Source organism: Microtus oregoni, unplaced genomic scaffold (assembly GCF_018167655.1).
Source record: "Microtus oregoni isolate MIOR12 unplaced genomic scaffold, Mior012 000013F_ref0000133, whole genome shotgun sequence".
Classification (NCBI taxonomy): domain Eukaryota; kingdom Metazoa; phylum Chordata; class Mammalia; order Rodentia; family Cricetidae; genus Microtus; species Microtus oregoni.
In genome coordinates this window covers 40,119,023-40,137,459 of record NW_024543072.1, presented here as the reverse complement: position 1 = coordinate 40,137,459, position 18,437 = coordinate 40,119,023, and the positions used below count along the sequence as shown (strand labels likewise).

General features: G+C 44.0%; 1 protein-coding gene across 2 annotated transcripts in view; it reads left to right on the top strand.

The window, feature by feature from the left end:
- Window positions 1–18,437, top strand: part of Astn1 (astrotactin 1) — a 324,436-nt gene that overhangs the window by 275,385 nt on the left and 30,614 nt on the right. For both annotated transcript variants that reach the window (XM_041662555.1, XM_041662554.1), the window contains exon 17: window positions 15,036–15,304. In XM_041662555.1, the coding sequence (XP_041518489.1) occupies window positions 15,036–15,304 (269 nt within the window). The remainder of the gene's footprint in view (window positions 1–15,035; window positions 15,305–18,437) is intronic.

Genomic DNA, 18,437 nt, shown 5'->3' with positions numbered 1-18,437 from the left:
GCAGTTTCTTTATTCAACCAATGAAAGCAACACATAGACAGAAGGACCTCCTACACCATTATCTCATAGAGAAAGTCTAATTATTAAGTGAGATTAGGTATAATAAAGCCTTTTTTTGTAGCAAAACGTCATTGGAGGAAAGGGTGATGCCAAACTACGACCTATAGACAGGTCTGGTCTGTTGCTTATTTTTAAATGTCCCATGGACTAAGAATAGAATCTACCTTCTTTCAAAGTTGTAAAATGGAAATTAAAAAGGGAACACATTTGGCAACATGTACAAACTGCAAGGTTTTAGGATATGTAAGTAAGGGTTTATCAGAACAAACACATTCTTTCGAATATGTAGCTGGTTTTGTAGTACATGGATAGTCTGGAGTCATTATCACACAGACCAAGTGGCCCACAAATCCTAAAACATTTTCAGAATAGTCCTTTACAGAAAGAATCTGTCACCTCATGCCACAGATGACAGTAAGACTGTCCTAAAGGATACTGGTGTCCCTTGAGGCCTTTTTCAGAAACTGTTCCTCCATTGCTCCTCTCTCACTCCAAACACCCTGATGGGATCTACCCCTTACAAAATCATCTTTTAAAACAGCATTTATATTTCTGTGTATGCCTTAGCTCTTCTGGGAGATAAGATATTTTTTGAATGTGGGGATTACATATAATTCATTTTGGGATATTCAAAAGAGTCACACAGCACCTTGTAAATAGACATTCAATAACTTTGTATTTGCTCTATTGAATTGAGTTGAGTTCCAGTTTTGGGTCTTGTGACTTTTGCCTGATGTCACAAAACTTTATGATAAAAAGCAAGTCCTAGAAGGATGACAAAAGAATCTCAAGAAGGACCTAAATGATGTATTCATAGGGGAAAAACTGGTTGTGGTTTTGAGAGGGAGACTTAAACAGAAAGCAACATTTTTGTCTTTCTTCCCTTACATGCCTCTGGAACTTGGAAATATTGTGAGTTTTCTTATCAGCCCTTCTAAAAGGGCCCTGCTCTTCCAGCTCTCTCAACACCGTTTAATTTGCTGGCACTATGGTATTTTTCTGGGGATGTGTGTGTACACAGAGAAGCAGGCATTGCATTGTGTACGTTCGTTTGTTTGACACCACAGCATAGCAAAGGCAGTATCTGAATAGTCCTGCAGTAGGCTTGTTACTGTAAGATGAAAATTAAATACAAAATCCTATGGCTGAAAGCTTTGGAACTACATAGAATTCGTAGCTTAATGTAGCTGAGTGTACGTCTCTGTAGGTTTCTGATTTCAGGTGTAGATGGATAACGATATCCCTCGGGTTTTACTGTTACCTAGAAGGGCTGGCACTTTTTTTTTTTCATTTTTCTGTGAAAACAAAAGATAATCTAGAAATCTGAACAGTTCCTTAGTGCTGACAGCTAGGTATTATGAATAGTTATTTAAGAGACAAAATGGATGTCCTTAAAAGCTGCCATTTATACTCCATCTACCCTGTGTCAGCATCATGCAACCATGGCTACATTTCAGGGAGAATTCTTTGTAACTGAGAGGAATGGATTTTAGGAGCACAGCTCAATCTCACCCTACTCGTACAGTATTTTTATTTGAGCTAAAGCTCAGCATGGCCAATAGCTCTCCCCTTCACTTTAATGCTGATTAATAGACAATTTCTAGAGATATTGGTTCCCAGGTTTACAGGTGCCCTGGGGAGCAAGAGCTTCTTGGTACTCTGAACAAACACACCCACAAGAGGGCTGCCCGAGAGGACACCATTAGTTAGCTCAGCAATTCTTTTGTTGTAGCTCTCTTCTCCTCTCCCCCCTCTTTCCCCATTCCCTCTTCTTCCTTTTCCTCCTCCTCCCCTCCTGTCTCTCTGTTGCAGGGTATGGCATATAAACATGCATCATGTGTGCAGGTACACACATCTGTGAACATGCATGCTGAGGTCAGATGAGGATATCACAGCCGTATTTATTTGAGACAGGGTATTCTCATGAAACCTAATCTAACTGTTGGCCAACAAGCCCCCGAAATTCTCTGGTCTCTGTCTCCCATGATGCTTGTGTTGTTGGTGAACATACATGGCCATACTCTGTTTTACATGTGGTTGCTGAAATCGAAATTCAGGCCCTCATGCTATTTCAGGAAATACTCTGATACACGGATTCATGTGTTTTGTTTTATGTTCTGCATTCAAATTTACCTGGCTGACTATCACCACAATGCTTTACATCATCCTTTCCTTCCCTTGTTCCCATCTTATGTGGTTACAGGGGCTCTGTGTCTCTGGTAGGGAAACCAGAACAGCTGGGCCCATATTCTAGCTCCAATACCACCTGCCATTTGCAGACACACAGCTGGATTCTCCAGCTACATTTTTGAGGCCAAGTTGTAGAACCCTTGCTAAATTCTACTTTCAGCCTGTGGCTCTGTCTTTAGGTCCTTTCAATGTGTGCACTTTTTACCACATTATTATATAAGAACAGATATCACAGATACCCTCCCAATCCTACGTGGAGATTAAGTTCAAAGATCCCAGAGAATCTGGCCTTCTCAAAGACTATGGCCATCCATGCCTACAGATCCTGGGAGCTTCTGCTGGTGGGCAGAGCTTTGTGTTTTTCTTTCTGTCTGACTCCATGTACATTTGCTTCCTTGGTTGTTGCTGCTTCTTGGCCAACCTTCTTTCAATGGAGATAGATGTATAAGGAAAAGCATTGTTTTTTTTTTTTCCAACAAAATGCTGGAGGCCAACTATTTATAAAGATGGTGATTTGTCTCAAACTCTTGTTAGCTTCTGCTTGGGTCTGGTGAAGGTCTCCAGGTAAATGACATCACAGTGCCTGGGAGTACCAGAAAATGTGGAGAACACAGCACCAAATAAGAGGCCAAAGAGGTTGGGGAGTGTCCAAGCTCGTTCTTTTATAAGAAGCCCCTGATTCATGAAAATCGGCTCAAGGGTCTAATAGGAGCTACTTAAATCACATCCTGCGGTAGTTTTCCCCATTGACTCAAAGATCTATCCCTTAAAGGACCCAATCACCTTTTAATGTTTCCATATAAAGAACTGAGAATATGAACCTTTGGAGCACACAACTCATACCTCATTCTAACCCAAACAGAGACCTGTGTAGAAAGGCGTAAATGGGCAAGTAACAAGATGACTCCCTTATTGGTTGTATTAGCTGCCACCTTGGTCCTGCTCTACTAATAACAATAACAGCTCTCACTTCCCAGTTTTACATCTACTATTGTTATAAGAATTCCAAGAAGTAACATAAAGTCATAGTACCATCTTGTGGGACCTAATGACAATTTTTCCTTCAGCTATCTGAATGAGAAGATCTAATACTTTTCTCTGTTAGCATGTCCTCCCACTAAAGCCTATAGGAAGGGGACCTGCGACATCATCTGCCCCTCCTGTTGTTGGCTGTGCTCATCTTACTGGATGGCTGTCTACAGTGGTGCTGCCTTCTCTCATTTTCTATTAGAACTTTTCCCTCTTATCTCTCTCTTTTTCCCTTTTTCTCTCTGCCCATGCTCAGAGAAGATGTCGCTGTGTAGCCCAGACTGTCATCACACTTCATGTGTTGCTGAGGCTGGCCTTGAACCTGAGATCCTTCTGCCTCAACCTCTGAGGGCTTGGATTGCAGGCATGTATTCTGTACGTGTCACCAGAGTGTCTTCTTCATGGGAAGATGAATTTATGCAATTCAGTAGATTTCTTCTTCGGTCAGGAATCTAGAACATTTCGGACTTAATTTGTAGCCAATTAGGACAGACAGCACAGCATTTCCCTTGCAAAATCCAAGAAGCAAATTAACTACTGTATCTGACACCGTCTGCGGCTTGTGGCAGCAACCTAGTCAGACCTTCAGATCCAGCACAACCTCCTGGTTTCTTCCGGAACAGTTCAGTCCAAGATCATCGGAGCTGAAATAAGTGGCTTTGAAACTGCCCTCTTGCACGTTTTGGGACCCTGCATAAATGCTTAAAGAAGAGCTCCATAAAAAATGGAATTTTAATTTTCATCAAATAATAATTTCCTGACAGCCAAAAAACTCTATCCCACAAGTTCACCTTTTTATTTATTATAAATGTTTATAAGAGTTTTTAAAGGCATTATGGCAGTATTTAATAAAATACCACTCTTGTGTGGGGTGGTGAGTTTCAACATGTTACCTGAAGCCTGCCTCAGTCATCACCCAAGAGGTTCCTGATAAGATGCAGGTTCCCGACTCCACTAATTTGCAAAAAGTGAGCTTAAATTCAGCCTTTAAAGGGGCCCCATTCTGAAATGAGCACGGTGCTCTGACAACTGTGACAAGTGGCTCACTATCTTCTACATGAATAGTATGTCTGGTTAAGAGCGTGCAGTCTCCAAGGCTTTCTATCCTACTTCATTCAAGCTGAAAATATTATTACAAAATTCACTCTTGGGAGTTTGGTGTCTTCCCTTGGCCCATCTTCCCCTGTGGCATAGGTTTCAGCGCTTCTCTCTGGGTGCCCCAAAGCATCTCCCACTACTACAAACTAACCTCACTGTCACGTTCCCATCCACTCTGTGTGCCTAGAGACACTGCAAAATGAGCTTTATTTCCTTCACCATCTGGCATTTTTCTCACAAGCACCGAGACCCATTTCTGGCACCAAGCAGGTACTCAGTGAAATCCAAAGCACAGCAAACTCACCTAACTCTGGTTTTTAGCCTCGGGTCTGAGGTGCACGCTCTGGAAATTCACAGAAAGCATGTGATCTCATTTCTAGGGGACAAACCATCAGATGTCTACAGAAAGGGATGCTAAGCCTCACCATATTCACCAAACCTATCTCCTTCAGCTGTTGTTCCTGGGATCAGCTCTCCTAGTGTCTTGCAATTCCGACTACCTCCCCCAGGGTGAATGTGACTCTTCACTTGATCCAACAAAAGCTGCATCAACTTCCAATGAACATTTGTCATGGCGGCATGGCCCTCCATCACCTCCGTCACCACAATCTCTTAACATGCTGCCATACCCATATGCGGACTTAGCGTGCATGCAGTCTGCATAATTAGCCTCCTTGTCTCCTACCATTTGGCTGCTACCACCATTTACATGTGGTACTGAGGACCAATCTGAGGCTCTTGACTCTCTGCTGGCTTGGCTCATAGCCTTGAGTAAAGCCCCATCTCATAATGAAAACTTCGTTAAGGCCGAGAGGCAGCCACAGGGACCAGAGAACCTGAGAACAGAGGACGCAGGTCACCAAGAGGTGAAAAGAGCCTGGTCCATTCAGCACATTTTAGAACTCAAGAGAAGAGGATCAAGAGGTGAGAGGGTTGTGTAGAATCCCAAATCACCACCGATAGTCACAGTGTATTTCAGCTCGTGGCTCCAGCAGGCAAGGAAGCGGCATAAATTTCAGCGAAGCAGAGCTAACTGGTAACGGACTTTAAGTTCTGTCATATATAGTTAATTTGCAGAATAAATTGGTCAGGGCAGCAAAAGGATTTAACATCCAAATTCATTTGAAAAACAGAAGCTAGATGAGTATCCAGAGGAAAATGGAGACCGTTACAACATTCCCTTGCCGGCTGGAGTAGTATTATTATTGAATAATATTTTTATTAAAAATTTCTAGACCATTTGGTGGTTAAGGGTATTTATAACCAGCCTCCGCAGCATCTTGGTGAAGCTTTGAATATCACACCATGGATCTGAGTTCACTCCAGAGACTCCACCTGCCTCTAACTCACGTTAGCTGTCCTCACCTATACTCTGCATGCTCCACATGCAGCCGGGCTCTTAGAATGTGGAGCCAGGCAATCCACGCTACTGTCTCAGGGTTGCTGTATTTCAGAACTCTCCAAGGGTTCCCTGCCCTGTGCCCCTGTCCAGGTTTAAAGAGAGATAGAGAGGCAGAAACACATAGGGGAGGAGTCAGGGAGGGATCAAGAGGCAGGGATCCTCCAAAGTGCAGCCCCATCAGGAAGAAGCAGGGGCTGCACTGTTGAGCTGGAAAGCCAAAGGGACGCATGCAGGTCCCTGCCTGAGAAGGATGCTGTACTGTGGGGTAAGGAAAGCATCCTTAATCCCATTCTAGAGCTGGGTGGGTCCTCAGCATTAACTGGGGAGGAAGCTGGAGTTTCCCTTTCATCAACAGGATCATGATTCTCTCTTCTTCTCTAGGTCATGTGTTTTTCTTCCATCCCCTGCTCTGGGCTAGTCTTCTGACAGTTTTCTTGACTCTTCCTTGGGAAGGGCCCAGAAATTGGGAAAATGCTTGCCCTGGGAGTACAACAGGGGTATCTCTTTGTTTTCTCAACTCATCCTCCCACACGAGAGAAATGGGAACGGGGAGCCTGTATCTGCACCTCCAGACAAGCACATGGGAGGCTCTCTCCTGGTGGCCAGCTGACTGACCTACCCATTAGCTTGTCTTCCTACTAATGGAGATATGAAAATAGCAAATCCCGCAGGTGTTCCTCATTTTTGCCCCTCTCCTATCCCTGTCTCCCTCCCCACTCCCTCTCATCCATGCCACTCTGGCTGTAGTGAAACAGCAGGAATAATCCAGCCCAGCTCGCACATTCTGAGGGCTGTGACTCTGAATTTCTGTCAGGTTTATTTTGACATTGACGAGAAGCTGCATGCAGTGGTTGCTGGGCACCAGGAGGCTGAAGGAGTCAGAGAGGCTTGTTTCCTTTGCCCAATGCTTGTGAGGCAAGGGAAGAAGCCAACAGGTGGCCAGTGTCCAAATGGCCAGCAAAAGAAACCTCACTAACTCTGCATGATGGGATTTACCTTATAGTGTTAAAAGCAGGGACACAGTGCTAGGTTGACTAGAATCTGTGCCTCATCATGTTAAATGATTTGGAAATAGTCTTTGCAAGAGGAAATACATTATGGTGACATGATCACAAACTCAATATAGATAGCTCCTATATCCAATGGCTAGCTAGTGTATAAGAAAAAACAGCAGATTTGGTCAAATGAAGAGTCATGTGACAACCAAGGCTAAGACTGGAGCGACAACTTTGCAAGGCAGGCAATGCCTACAAGCACTGGGATCTTCTTGAAGTTAGGAAGAAGCAACGGTGGCCATTTCTCTAGAACCTTCCGAGGGGACATGGTTCTAACTGCACCTTCAGTTTTGACCTTTTTCTTCCAGAACTGGAGTGATAATTTTGTAAATGCGGCCTTAGGAAACTGAGAGTCAAAACCCGGGGAGAGCAAACCCAGGTGGTGAGCTCTGGCTTGCACGAAAGGCATTCAGAAATTAAAGCAATGACAGTCTGGGTGGCAACTGAAGCAGCTTCATAGAACCTTGAAGCTTCCATTCCTATCATCTCATAGAGCCCACACAAAAGGCCCATAATCCAGTCAAGACCAAGATTCTCTCAGCTCATCAGTACTAGACTCCAGGCAAGTCCCTTCTGTGAAAGCGAGACAGGAGCCACAAAACCAAGTGCAGCTGCCCATCTCTTCTGTGTATGTCTGTACACACTTCCAGCAGAATTACTTCTCAGAGGGAGGGATTAGAGGAGAAAAATGGGAAGGAAATGGAAGAAAAGAGAGAAAGAAAGAAACACTGTTTCAAGAGACTCAAGGTCTGAATGACTGTGATTTCTGCCCAGTCTCCCAAATTCCCATTCCCACATGGGCATTTGGCAAACCCTTTTGGATATTCTGGTTAGGACTTGGATTCTCTGGCATTGCTCTTATGGTAAATCTTAATAAAAATTTAGCCTATTTTTTGAGGGCTTTAGGCAGAGGGTGGACATAATTCCTTTTGCTCCTTTCTGTTCCTGTGCATTGGTTGAGTGGAACACTTTCAAGTGTGGGCCACTGGGCATGCTCGATGACAGTGCAGCGCAGCCTATGGCAGCTTCATGTACACTGGGGACTAACAGCGCAGCTGAGTCGAGGAGTCTGTCTTTGTGGCAAAGTCGTAAGGGCTTCCCAGCAATTCTTGAATTTGAACCTTACTCCTCCTGAGATGTGTGGGCTGTGTAGAGATGATCTCCAGAAATTCTCAAAGAGTCGCTGATAGCTGAGTTAGCTTGACTGGTATTTCTTCTTGACACAGAGATTGCGATTTAGAAGGAGGGTGTGGCTGGGTCATAAAGGGTATGGCTGGGTCAGAGATTCATTGCAAAGGCTGTTTTGGTGTTTGTTTTTTATAGTTTTTTGGTAGATTCTGTTACTGTAAAATTTCATTGAGTGAACTTTGAACCCAATGTCATTGTCATTGACCAAAGGAGGTATATGGGATGCTTGATGAATTAAGATAATTTATTATTGAATTCTCTGTCCTCATGCCAAGGCTGACTAACAAACAGCTTTTGGCAAAGACTAAGTATTGTACCTACACCAAATCTTAATTTAACATGAACTAAATTAGCCAGAGACCTCAAACAGGCTGTTATTTGTTAGGAAACAAGCCTTCGGTGAGGGGATTATGTTAAGAAAGTATAACATTGTGTTATCTATCAATTTTTAAAAGCCATTGGGGCATTGATGCCATTTTATTTCTGTCTCTTCCAACTTTCAAATCTGCATAGTCATAAGTGATGAACAGAATCCTCACCTGGAGGCACCTCAGGGAGAGGTTTAATTCTGTTTGGTAGGCAATGCTTTATGAAGCAGGCAGGAAATTGGAACACTGCATTTGTAGAAAAGAAAGATGTCAACAAGGACTGCAGAAAAAGTACGCATTTTTCTGGTTAAGAGTCAAATAAACCAAAATCCACTTCTAAAGATGTCTTTCCTTGGCCAACCCAGCTATTGACACGTTGTGAGGTGGTCAGCAGGAACCTGGTGACAGCCACTCCACCATGGCTTTGGATGTTGCTCTCCAGGGACTGATTATAGCAAAGACCCACTCTTTCTAGAAATTTCCTAAAGAAATTACCAAAGGACCAAGTCTAAAATGTACAACGACATTAATGTTAATTGACTACAGAAGAAAGGATACACCCTCAAGAAAGAATCATTTTCGAATTTATTTGTAGGAAAGGACAAGAATATAAACTCTTTCTTGTTGGGACTGCTTTCTGAATACATTGGTCAGATGGGAGCCAATGATTTCCACTAGTTAGTTCCACAAGAAGATTGCTTATTTGGAGCTACAGGGTATTGATGGATGTGAGGCTCCGAACCTGGAGTGGTTTCTATGTGCAGGCTGAGACTGGACAACTGGAGAAGGTGCAGGTTTCCAGGTATCCCCTCCTTATGACAACACTTGGAGTCCAGCTTCCTCTTTGCACATGTGAGGCCAGAGTCCCAGTCTGCCCACAATGGCTCTGATCCACAGATCTATCCAGAACTCTCTTCCCTTCCCCCATGGGTATCTTCCTTTCCATCCAGTCCTTGGGTCCATTCTGCTGGCCTGGGTTATCAGTCCTGATCTTTTCTCTACTTGAAGGCATTATTTGCACTAACTTCCCCAGGTTTTCTAACCACAGAAAACCACTGTCCTTCAGCACCAGAGCTGCCTCTTCTGAGTATTCCCTTTCTCAAGTCTATATCCTTGCCTTCCCAGTAATTAACTACTCAATGACCACATCGGTGGCCTACAGTTTAAAATTTTGCAGAATGAAATCTCTACACTATTTCTACTACCCAAGTTGCTGGATCCAAGCTGTCGCTGAACAATTATCCATGCCTAAAAGTAGAGGAAGCCACTCTATTTCAGACAAATCTCGAGCATTTCAAAAGAACCTAGGGCAGCAGTGCTCCGAGTTGAGTAAGGCTCGGCAGTTTAGTAAGCGACTGAAGAAGACAGAGTATAATCACTTTATATATAATTCATCATAAATGTTTTATTATTCGACAATCACTCTTGTCGTTCAATATATACATTTCTAATTAATTGCTGAGTTGTTGCATATTGAGTGAGTACTGTAGGATATTGTGTTGGAGGGTAAGGCATAACTTTGTCCCTCGTGGCACTCAGCATGCGACGGTGATGGCTGCAGACAGAACAAGGGAAGTGGATAAGCATGGTCCGAGTAAGTACATTGAGCATACACTCACTGTGTCCTGAGGACTGCTCAAGATGGGCTTTGTGAGTTGCCGATTCATTTGGTTTTTGTGTTTTGAAACAGATTCTTGAAGTCATCACATAGCCAAGGATGACCCTGAACTTCTGATCATCCTGCCTCTGCCTTCAAAGGGCTGGGTTTACAAGCATGGGTCACCATGCTAAGTTATAGTGTAGGTTTGTTGGTGAAGAATCAATCAGTCTGGACATTTCTACTTTATACACAAGAAAATCTTGACTCTAGAAGGCTTTGAAACCTGTCCTCAATCAGACAGCTGATATGAGATAAAGTAGAAACCCAACCTAGGCAATCTAAAGAGTAAGGTTTTAGACTGTCAATTCCCTTTTCGGTATTGAACATGGAGGAAAGGATATGGGTTGCAAAGATAAAGCAATTTAATATTAAATGAATGTTTGGGAAGATTGAGAAGGAGCAAGGGAGGGAAGCAGGGGTGGGAGGGACAGTGTTTCAATGGCTGGGGGATGAGCTGTGCTTGCTGTTGAGCTGAGATGTTCAAGAGAAGAACGAGGCTGCCAAGAGAGTGTGGAGGAGATGGTGACCACAATTAGGAGAACCCTGTCATGTGATGTGTATAAGCGGACATTCTAACAGGCATGTAAGGCTTTGTTACTTATGGGAGAGACCTTGGCTGGAGTCACAGAGTCAATTGCTCCCCCAGTAATGCCTTGCTTGCATTTTCTACTTGGTTCTCGGGGAACTTAGCAAGGGACAGGAGAGCTGTTTGGCAAAGGCTTTGCTTCTAGTCTTTAAGCTTGACATTTCATAGCCATTCACAACTAGGCTTGGAGTGTAGGATAATTACCTCGGGATGCAGATATGGATGTGAATACTGGTGGTAGATCGAGATACAGGTAGATGCACGTGCAGATACAGATGATAGGTTAAACCAGACAAACGAACTTCAGAGGTGAAAAAGACATATTTTCTGACTACGGGGCACTACTACGTCTCCTCTGGCATAGTCAGAAGTGCTCAGTGTATGCTCTACCTCCCGTCCCCTAGTTAAGATTTGAGTCCCGGAGAATGTGTGATCATGGTGTGACTGGCGGTTCAGTTCTAACCCCGAGGAGCCTGTTTTAGGATTGTGAATGGCATTGCAGGTTGGATTCCTCTACTTGGAAGGCATGAGATGAGGGAGATGTGCATCAGAGGACCTGGAATCACGGCTCTCGCAGTAGATGGGGTGAAGGCTGGGGTGGGCTCTGGCACACTGGCTGTATGCGAGCGGACTTCCAGTGCATCTTGCTGAGCTGTGCTTTGCTTGCCCACGTCAACCTTCTTCCTGTGCATCCCATGCTCTCCCCCGAAGCTGTGATCCAATTAGTTTGCATTTGATTTCTTTAGCGCCTAATGAACTGCCTGTGTAGTTCTGACTGTGCTGTCATCAGCATCTCATTGCCTTGGGCACCAACTCAGGAGAGAGATTCTTAAGCAGTCCTCGGGATCCTACAGGAATTGTACCAATTTACTTCATAACAAGCAATTCACCTTCGCGACCTGTCAGCTCACACAAGCAGCGCGCACCCTGCCTAAGAATGGGTTGGTCACTTTCATCGTCCTAATGTCTCCCCAAATTTAGGTGGGTCGCTATGTACATGCCTAAGGCCATGGGCGCATACACGGTGTGGTTCTGAGCATTAAGGATGCCAATATTCTCATGCCATGGTATTCTATTGGGGAAACTCATCCACTGTGTGCTGGAGGATACAGATTTAGCCTAAAGCAAATGGCACTTATTTATAGCAAACTGTATTTGCAAAATGCTTTGCAGTTTGAGGTTGTTAACTACATTCCAGGTTGAATATTCCTCTACTTGTAAGAGAGCTCAGTGTCACAGTCGAACACGAGGACCTTCCCTGTGGTGAGAGCCCACCCAGGTACTCTTGGTCAGAGGGCACACTTGCCAACCAGCATCTCCCAAGACCTTAACTGTAGATTGTTTCTTTTGTTCAAAGACCGAGTGTTTACTGAAGTAGATACTTCTTTTCCTAAGAAGCTTCATAGTGCTTCAGATTCCAGGAGTGTCTCTACCTAGGTGCCAGAGAATGGAGAAAATTGTCAAAGACTGTAATAGGAGTGGCCAATAGGAAGAGGGGACCACTGGGTCATAGGAAATAAAGTGGCTTTCCTTCTTCCCACCTTCCCACCAACAAAGAGCAGACTCTCCTGAAGAGCTTAGGATCTGAACTATTCATTCGTTTGCAGTCAATGGTGGCACTCTCTTTGGGGTAAGGGAGATTTATGTGGCCTTTCTCCAATGGACTCCATCATTTTAAGAAGTATTTCCCAATTGTATCTTTAACTGCACATAGAAAATGCATTTCCTCTGTGAAAAATCTCCCTCACACACATGTCTATTCTTGGCTGGAGGCTGGATAGATGGCTTTTGGGAACTCACTATTCATTGCTTCTGTGTAAATCCAGCCTCTCTCTAGACAGCTTCATCTCATGTGAGCACAGGGCCAGCAAGACACACTGGCCTTGGCTTCTAGCAGGAACCTTGCATGTGAACCTGATTTGGGAGGGGATAGATGGAGAATAAGGTCCTGAAGAAAGAAGCGAAAAGAGCATTGATGGTACCTATCATCTTTTCCTACATCCTTTTCTCAGCCATTGTTCTGTAGTCTTTAATCTTGTAAGTTTGTAAGGTGAATAGATATTGACAGGGATTAATTGCATCTTGATTTTAATTGGCATTGCCAGAAGACAGCAGCAAGGGGAGCGGCCCCTCATGTTTACAGCATTTACAAGCTTTAATGATGGCGAGCTAGAGGGCAAGGAAGTTAACTCCATACAGGGCACGCGTGTTACAGTGCCCCCTGGTGGTTTCTTCAGTACAATTCATCTGGTTAGTAACCCAGGAAAGTTCGTTCCAAGGAGAAAAGAAAGGTTGCTTTCTTCCTTTGAAATATCTTTTACTCAAACGTAAAGCTTTTGAGAGAAGTTTCTTTTTAAAAATGGTCTCTTATGAGTTTTCTTTCAATTGTCCTGTCATTATCACCCGTTTTTCTTATTTTTCTCCTTAAGCTATAACGTATATAATTTGTAATTGTTTTACTTCTTAGTTTTTTTATTGTGTGTTAGGAAAAGAAGCCACAAAACTCTTGAGATACCTACACCTTACTTAGGGTTCTGAATATTAATTTTTCCAGATGCGGTCTCACAGCACAGAAGGTAATCATTTTAGATCCGCTACCGCCCTCTAGTGGCCATATTGTAGATTTCCAGGCGTACAGAATGGATTCTCAGGGTTGTGGCTTGGTAGGGAAATGCTTCCGATGATGATGTGATTAAAAACCAAAGATGGAAAGGTTTCCCGCATCCTAAAGACTTTTCATAGACATCAAGTTATACCCAAAGACCTTATTCCACCTCCGCTTTCTTTGACCTAGTCATTCTGCAGTCTGAAAAAGACAGGAGGTCAGATTTTGGCTAGTCTGTGGCCCTTTGGATACTCATCGTAATACTTTCTCAGCCTAAGACAAAGTGTGGAACCAAGACTGAGATTCAGAAGCCAAAACATTTATAAAGGTGAACCTGTAGGTGAAGTGATTTGGTGTTGGTTAGTCTAGGCTCTAGGCGATGTCATTATCCTTGACTTTTGCTGTGTGTACAGTTGTCCAGTTTTTCTGCAATCCAGGAGGAACTGGAGCTCAATCCTGGATCTATGATTCAGTGAAATGCAAATGTTAAATAGGTGGAGTTCCATGTTAAAAGTGTCTCATCCACACAGTGATGGAATTCATTTGGGAACCAAGAGCATTGGGAACCCCGCCATGTCCCCATATGGGTCCATGTTACACAGCAAGCAAGAGATAGGATGGGGGAGCCCCCTACACCAGGAGGGGAGAACATTTGCTCTTCTAAGCCAATGACTCATAGCTCCAAATCACCTCCGGGACTGCTTTGCAAAGCCTTTCAACCAGTTCACCCTGGGTCCCATCAAGTATGACATTCTTAATGCACCCACAGGAAACCAGAACATTCTGTGTGTCCCCACCATATCCAAAGGCACAGCGGTCTCTCCAAAATCATTTCCTGCTTGGGACACCAACTGTCAGAAATAGCTTAAGAAATCTGGAGGGTTCTGTCCACAGGCTCCTTTACAGATAATGGGTTAAATGGGTGATCATGGGGACTGAAGGAACAAAGAGCAAATGGGGCTTTCGTGTGTGGGGAACAAACAATTATTCTCTAGTAGGCATTTTTCATGTTTGTGACCAAAAATAGATCAAGAGCCTGTGTAGCTAACGGCTATGCGGCAAACAACGGTGAAAATCATTTGGAAAAAGCCAAACTTCCCTCTGCATGATCAACACATGGGGCTAGTTAGACAGCTGATAAATGCTGACTTTGCTCTGTGACCTAAACACTTTGGATGGAGACACTCTTGGGGTCGAATGCCAAATCTCACAAAGGTGTTTGTGACCTTGATGATACTGTCATTTCCTGATATGTAGAAATGGGTATAATTAGGCTGTCTGTGATGCTAATGTCATGGTCAAATGAGACCTTAGATCAACCCCAATATCATAGGAAGAATCCACAAATTTCAGCTGGAATTATGACCAATGATGGGAGCTTCATGTATGTTGGAAACCATAGGTGTGTTTCCAAAACATTTTGTCATTCATTCATTTAATAATGGTAGAGGAAGGTGGTATGAAGGAAGCCAAGAACGGTCACGTTGTTGTCATCTGAATTCTTGGCAATGGATGATGTACCACAGACATATCCCTCTGGGTGGACCAGTGGAGCCAATGATTCTCAGAAAAGCAACCACCCATTCTCATTCTTGAAAGGCCATTTCCAACTCTGTGTGTCACTGGGAAGATCTGTGCCCCTAACTAAGTGGAATGACAAAAATCACAATTTGACTTTCTCAGTGGCGCTTTCTAACTTCTCAGTGTTAGACCTCAGAACTCAGGAGCCACCGAGTCACGGTCGTCCCTGCTATCTTGCCTCCCTCACTGTTCTTTTTCTTTTGTGTCTGGCAGGCAACTCCCCATCTGATGAGTCGGAGGAGCGGGAAAGGGAGCCCAAGGTGCTGACATTCCCAGAATACATCACTAGCCTGTCAGACTCTGGCACCAAGCGTATGGCAGCTGGAGTCCGAATGGAGTGCCAGAGCAAGGGACGATGTCCCTCATCTTGTCCTTTGTGTCATGTGACGTCCAGCCTTGAAACCCCTGCCGAGCCAGTCCTGCTTGAAGTGACCAGAGCATCCCCCATCTATGAACTGGTGACCAATAACCAGACCCAGAGGGTAAGAGGGCTGAGACACTTGGCTCTGGAAGGTAACGAAAACAGAACTTGCTCCACACCACAACTGAGAGTGGAACATCTTTTTATTAAGCTAAGAGGGGCACCTAGATTTGCATGCTTGCATATTAAGTCAAATCAAGTAATACATTCCGGTATACCCATGGTAATGTGATTCAGGAGTCAGAACCGAGCAAAGAAGATGGGAAGATGGGAAGGAGTAGGAAAGGTACATGATTGGCAATCACCAAACTCATTGTGATACCCTTTCCCAAGGGGGCATGGTTAAGAGGATAACCATCTCTGTCTGCCCCTGGAGGAGATGCATGGGCTCTTGTAACTGATCTCCCAGCCACTGCACCCACTGCACCCACTGCACCTACAATAGAAGGGCCATGTCAGGTACACATCCCAGATGAAGGAAGGATCTAACAGTCTCAAACTGGAAGGATCCGGTACCCCAATCATCATCACAGACTTTCAGGACGAAACACCACATTCCTTCCCATCTTTCCATGTTTTATCATGCTGGAAGGCCTTGATATTTCCAGTCATCCCTTCTCTGTCTTTATTGTCTTTACTTCTCTGTTCCTAGGAGAACATGCGTGAGTCCTTAAGAATCAGGTATCCCCATAGGAGGTGCAGAGAGACTGACAGCTCGTTCTTTAGCCCCCTTACCTCCTCCAATGTACAAGCCAGAGTAAGCAAACACACAGACAGACACGGGCCTTGCCAAACTTGAAATTGAGAGGCTCCAGGAGTGAGGTTTCCAAGCTTATCTGCAAGGCAGCTGGGGGGTGAGCTGCAGCCGTGAGCTGCTCGCTTTCCTGACTGCCAGGGATGCCCATCCAGGTGGGGTGATAATTGCTTCCTTTTTTCTCTTTGAAGAGACACCTGGTGTGTCCCAGTTGGTTTCATAGGTGTTGCTCAGACCCACAGGAGGGATTTTGCATGTGTGTTTCTCTCACCTACCCGCCTCTTCCATAGATATTTCAATGAGTGTTTGAAAATACAGGTTTTTTTATCACAGGAAAAAAAAGACAAATGGTTCCTGCTGGCCTACAGATTTATCCTGAGTCTAAAAGAGATGGTTATGGGATTTTGGAAAGAGGGTCAGGAGAGAGGGACTTGAAGAAAAGAGGACAGGGACACTCAAAGGTGTGCTGAAGTCACTGGACACCCAAAGGTGTGCCGGTGTTAACACAGTGGCTACCCTACCCTTGTCCACCTAACAATGTACTACTCCCTTGGGTTGCTGTGGCTGATGACCACATACATGCTGTGTCATCAATCTGGGTACAGTGAGGTCTGGATTAAGCAGGACCATCCTATGGATTGGGGTGCACAGAGCTACAGACAGAGAAGAGCTCAGTGAGACACAAAGGACACAAGACTCCCCAAACACAGGCTGTCAATCAAAACCAGGACGCCTAAGGAAGTTGACTTCGATGGCCTCATTTTCCCTACCCCAGTTTCCACAGAGGAGTGGGAAGACCCTGTCTCTCTGGCCCTGTGTTAAACACTTCAGTTTCTAAATGCTGACAAGCTGGTCTGAGATGGAGTTTTCTCACTATCGGGGGAGTTTCCTCTTTTCTTTCTGTGGCACCGTCTACCTTCGTCACCCCCTCTTTAACTCTGTCTTTCCTTCCTAGTTTTACTTTCCAAAAGCTGGGGAGGGGGTAGACAGGGGCTCAGCATGACACTGGCGACTCTGTGGGGTTTTTCATCTTCCCCTCTAATATGTGGGTTCATTTTCTATCTATCCCCTTTGGCCTATTGTCCCTGTGTTGGACTAGATAACCTCTGATGCCATACTTCAATAAAATCTTTGTGATAAACAAAATAGGTTCAGCCAACAAACGTTAGCTCATTTCCTTGTATCACAAATCCATACCACTTATGTTCCCATCTCATTAATTGGCACAAGAGTCCTTGTCATCCTTTGTATCTTTTCTGTCATCATAAGCAACAGGTACATCCTGAGACCCCCATCACAGCCTAACTCTTCACTGCAATCAAACATTTTATTGCAGCAATCTTCTTGTTGGTCCTTTCATTAAAACCCCTGGAATTGCTGTACAATATGGACTTCTGGCCATATTGCATCAAGTTAATTTAATGATTCCTCAGATTGAGAGCAATTTCGAGTTCTCAGCACATCATTGCAAAGCATGGTGCCATTCATCTTCACTCGCATGGTTAGGTTGTTAGGACTATATACTCCAGAATTTAACTTTTGGGCCTCCTCAAACACAGGAGATTTTCTTTCATGCAATTCAGACTCTGAGTCTCTGTCCCAGGAATGTACGCTGTCACATTTAAGCCCCTGGAGAATTCCTGCCACCATGCCATGTTTCAACTCAAACATCATTAGCTCTCATCTTCCTTCATGATCCTGGTCCAACTCAGACCCCTTCATGGAACTTCCACTGTATGTATACACATGTTAAAGCATGCGTCCCCTATGATCACACTTGTTTGGCTATTACTTCACTCTAGACTATGAAAAATGTTTTGTCTTCTACAGAATGCCTGGGTTGGTACATGGATGATGCTCTACTACATAAACAAATGAACCAATGAATAGATGAATGAAATATTCTGTTGATAAACCTGAATTGAAATCCATACTTTCCTTCCTTAGTAAAAACAGTAGCCAACATTGAATTTTTCTACACTCTATTAAATTTGCTAACAAGTATGTATTCCCCAGGAAGTGCGTGGACTAGCAAATTGCAAGTCCTTAATAAAGTGGAATGTCCCTTTCTCTTCCTTTCCAAGGAAGTTCAAGGGGTTGCATCTTGACTCTTCTTTTCTATTGTTTATTAGTCAACTTTTCATCACTGTGACAAAATAACTGGAATAATCAACATAAAAGAAAGAAATATCTCAGTTCTGCAGATTTAGCCCATGGTTGCCCAGCTCCAAAGCTGTGGGCCTGTGGCGAGGTAGAAGATCATGATAGTAAGTGTGTGTGCCAAGGGAGCCTTCTCACCTCACTCTAGCTGGGAAGCAAAAAGAACTCATGAAGAATACATCACGACTAATATATAACTTTCAAACGCAAGTCCTGGTGACCTATGTCTTCCTATTAGAGCTCACTCCCCATTATCATTAGGTTAGGTATCAATCAATAT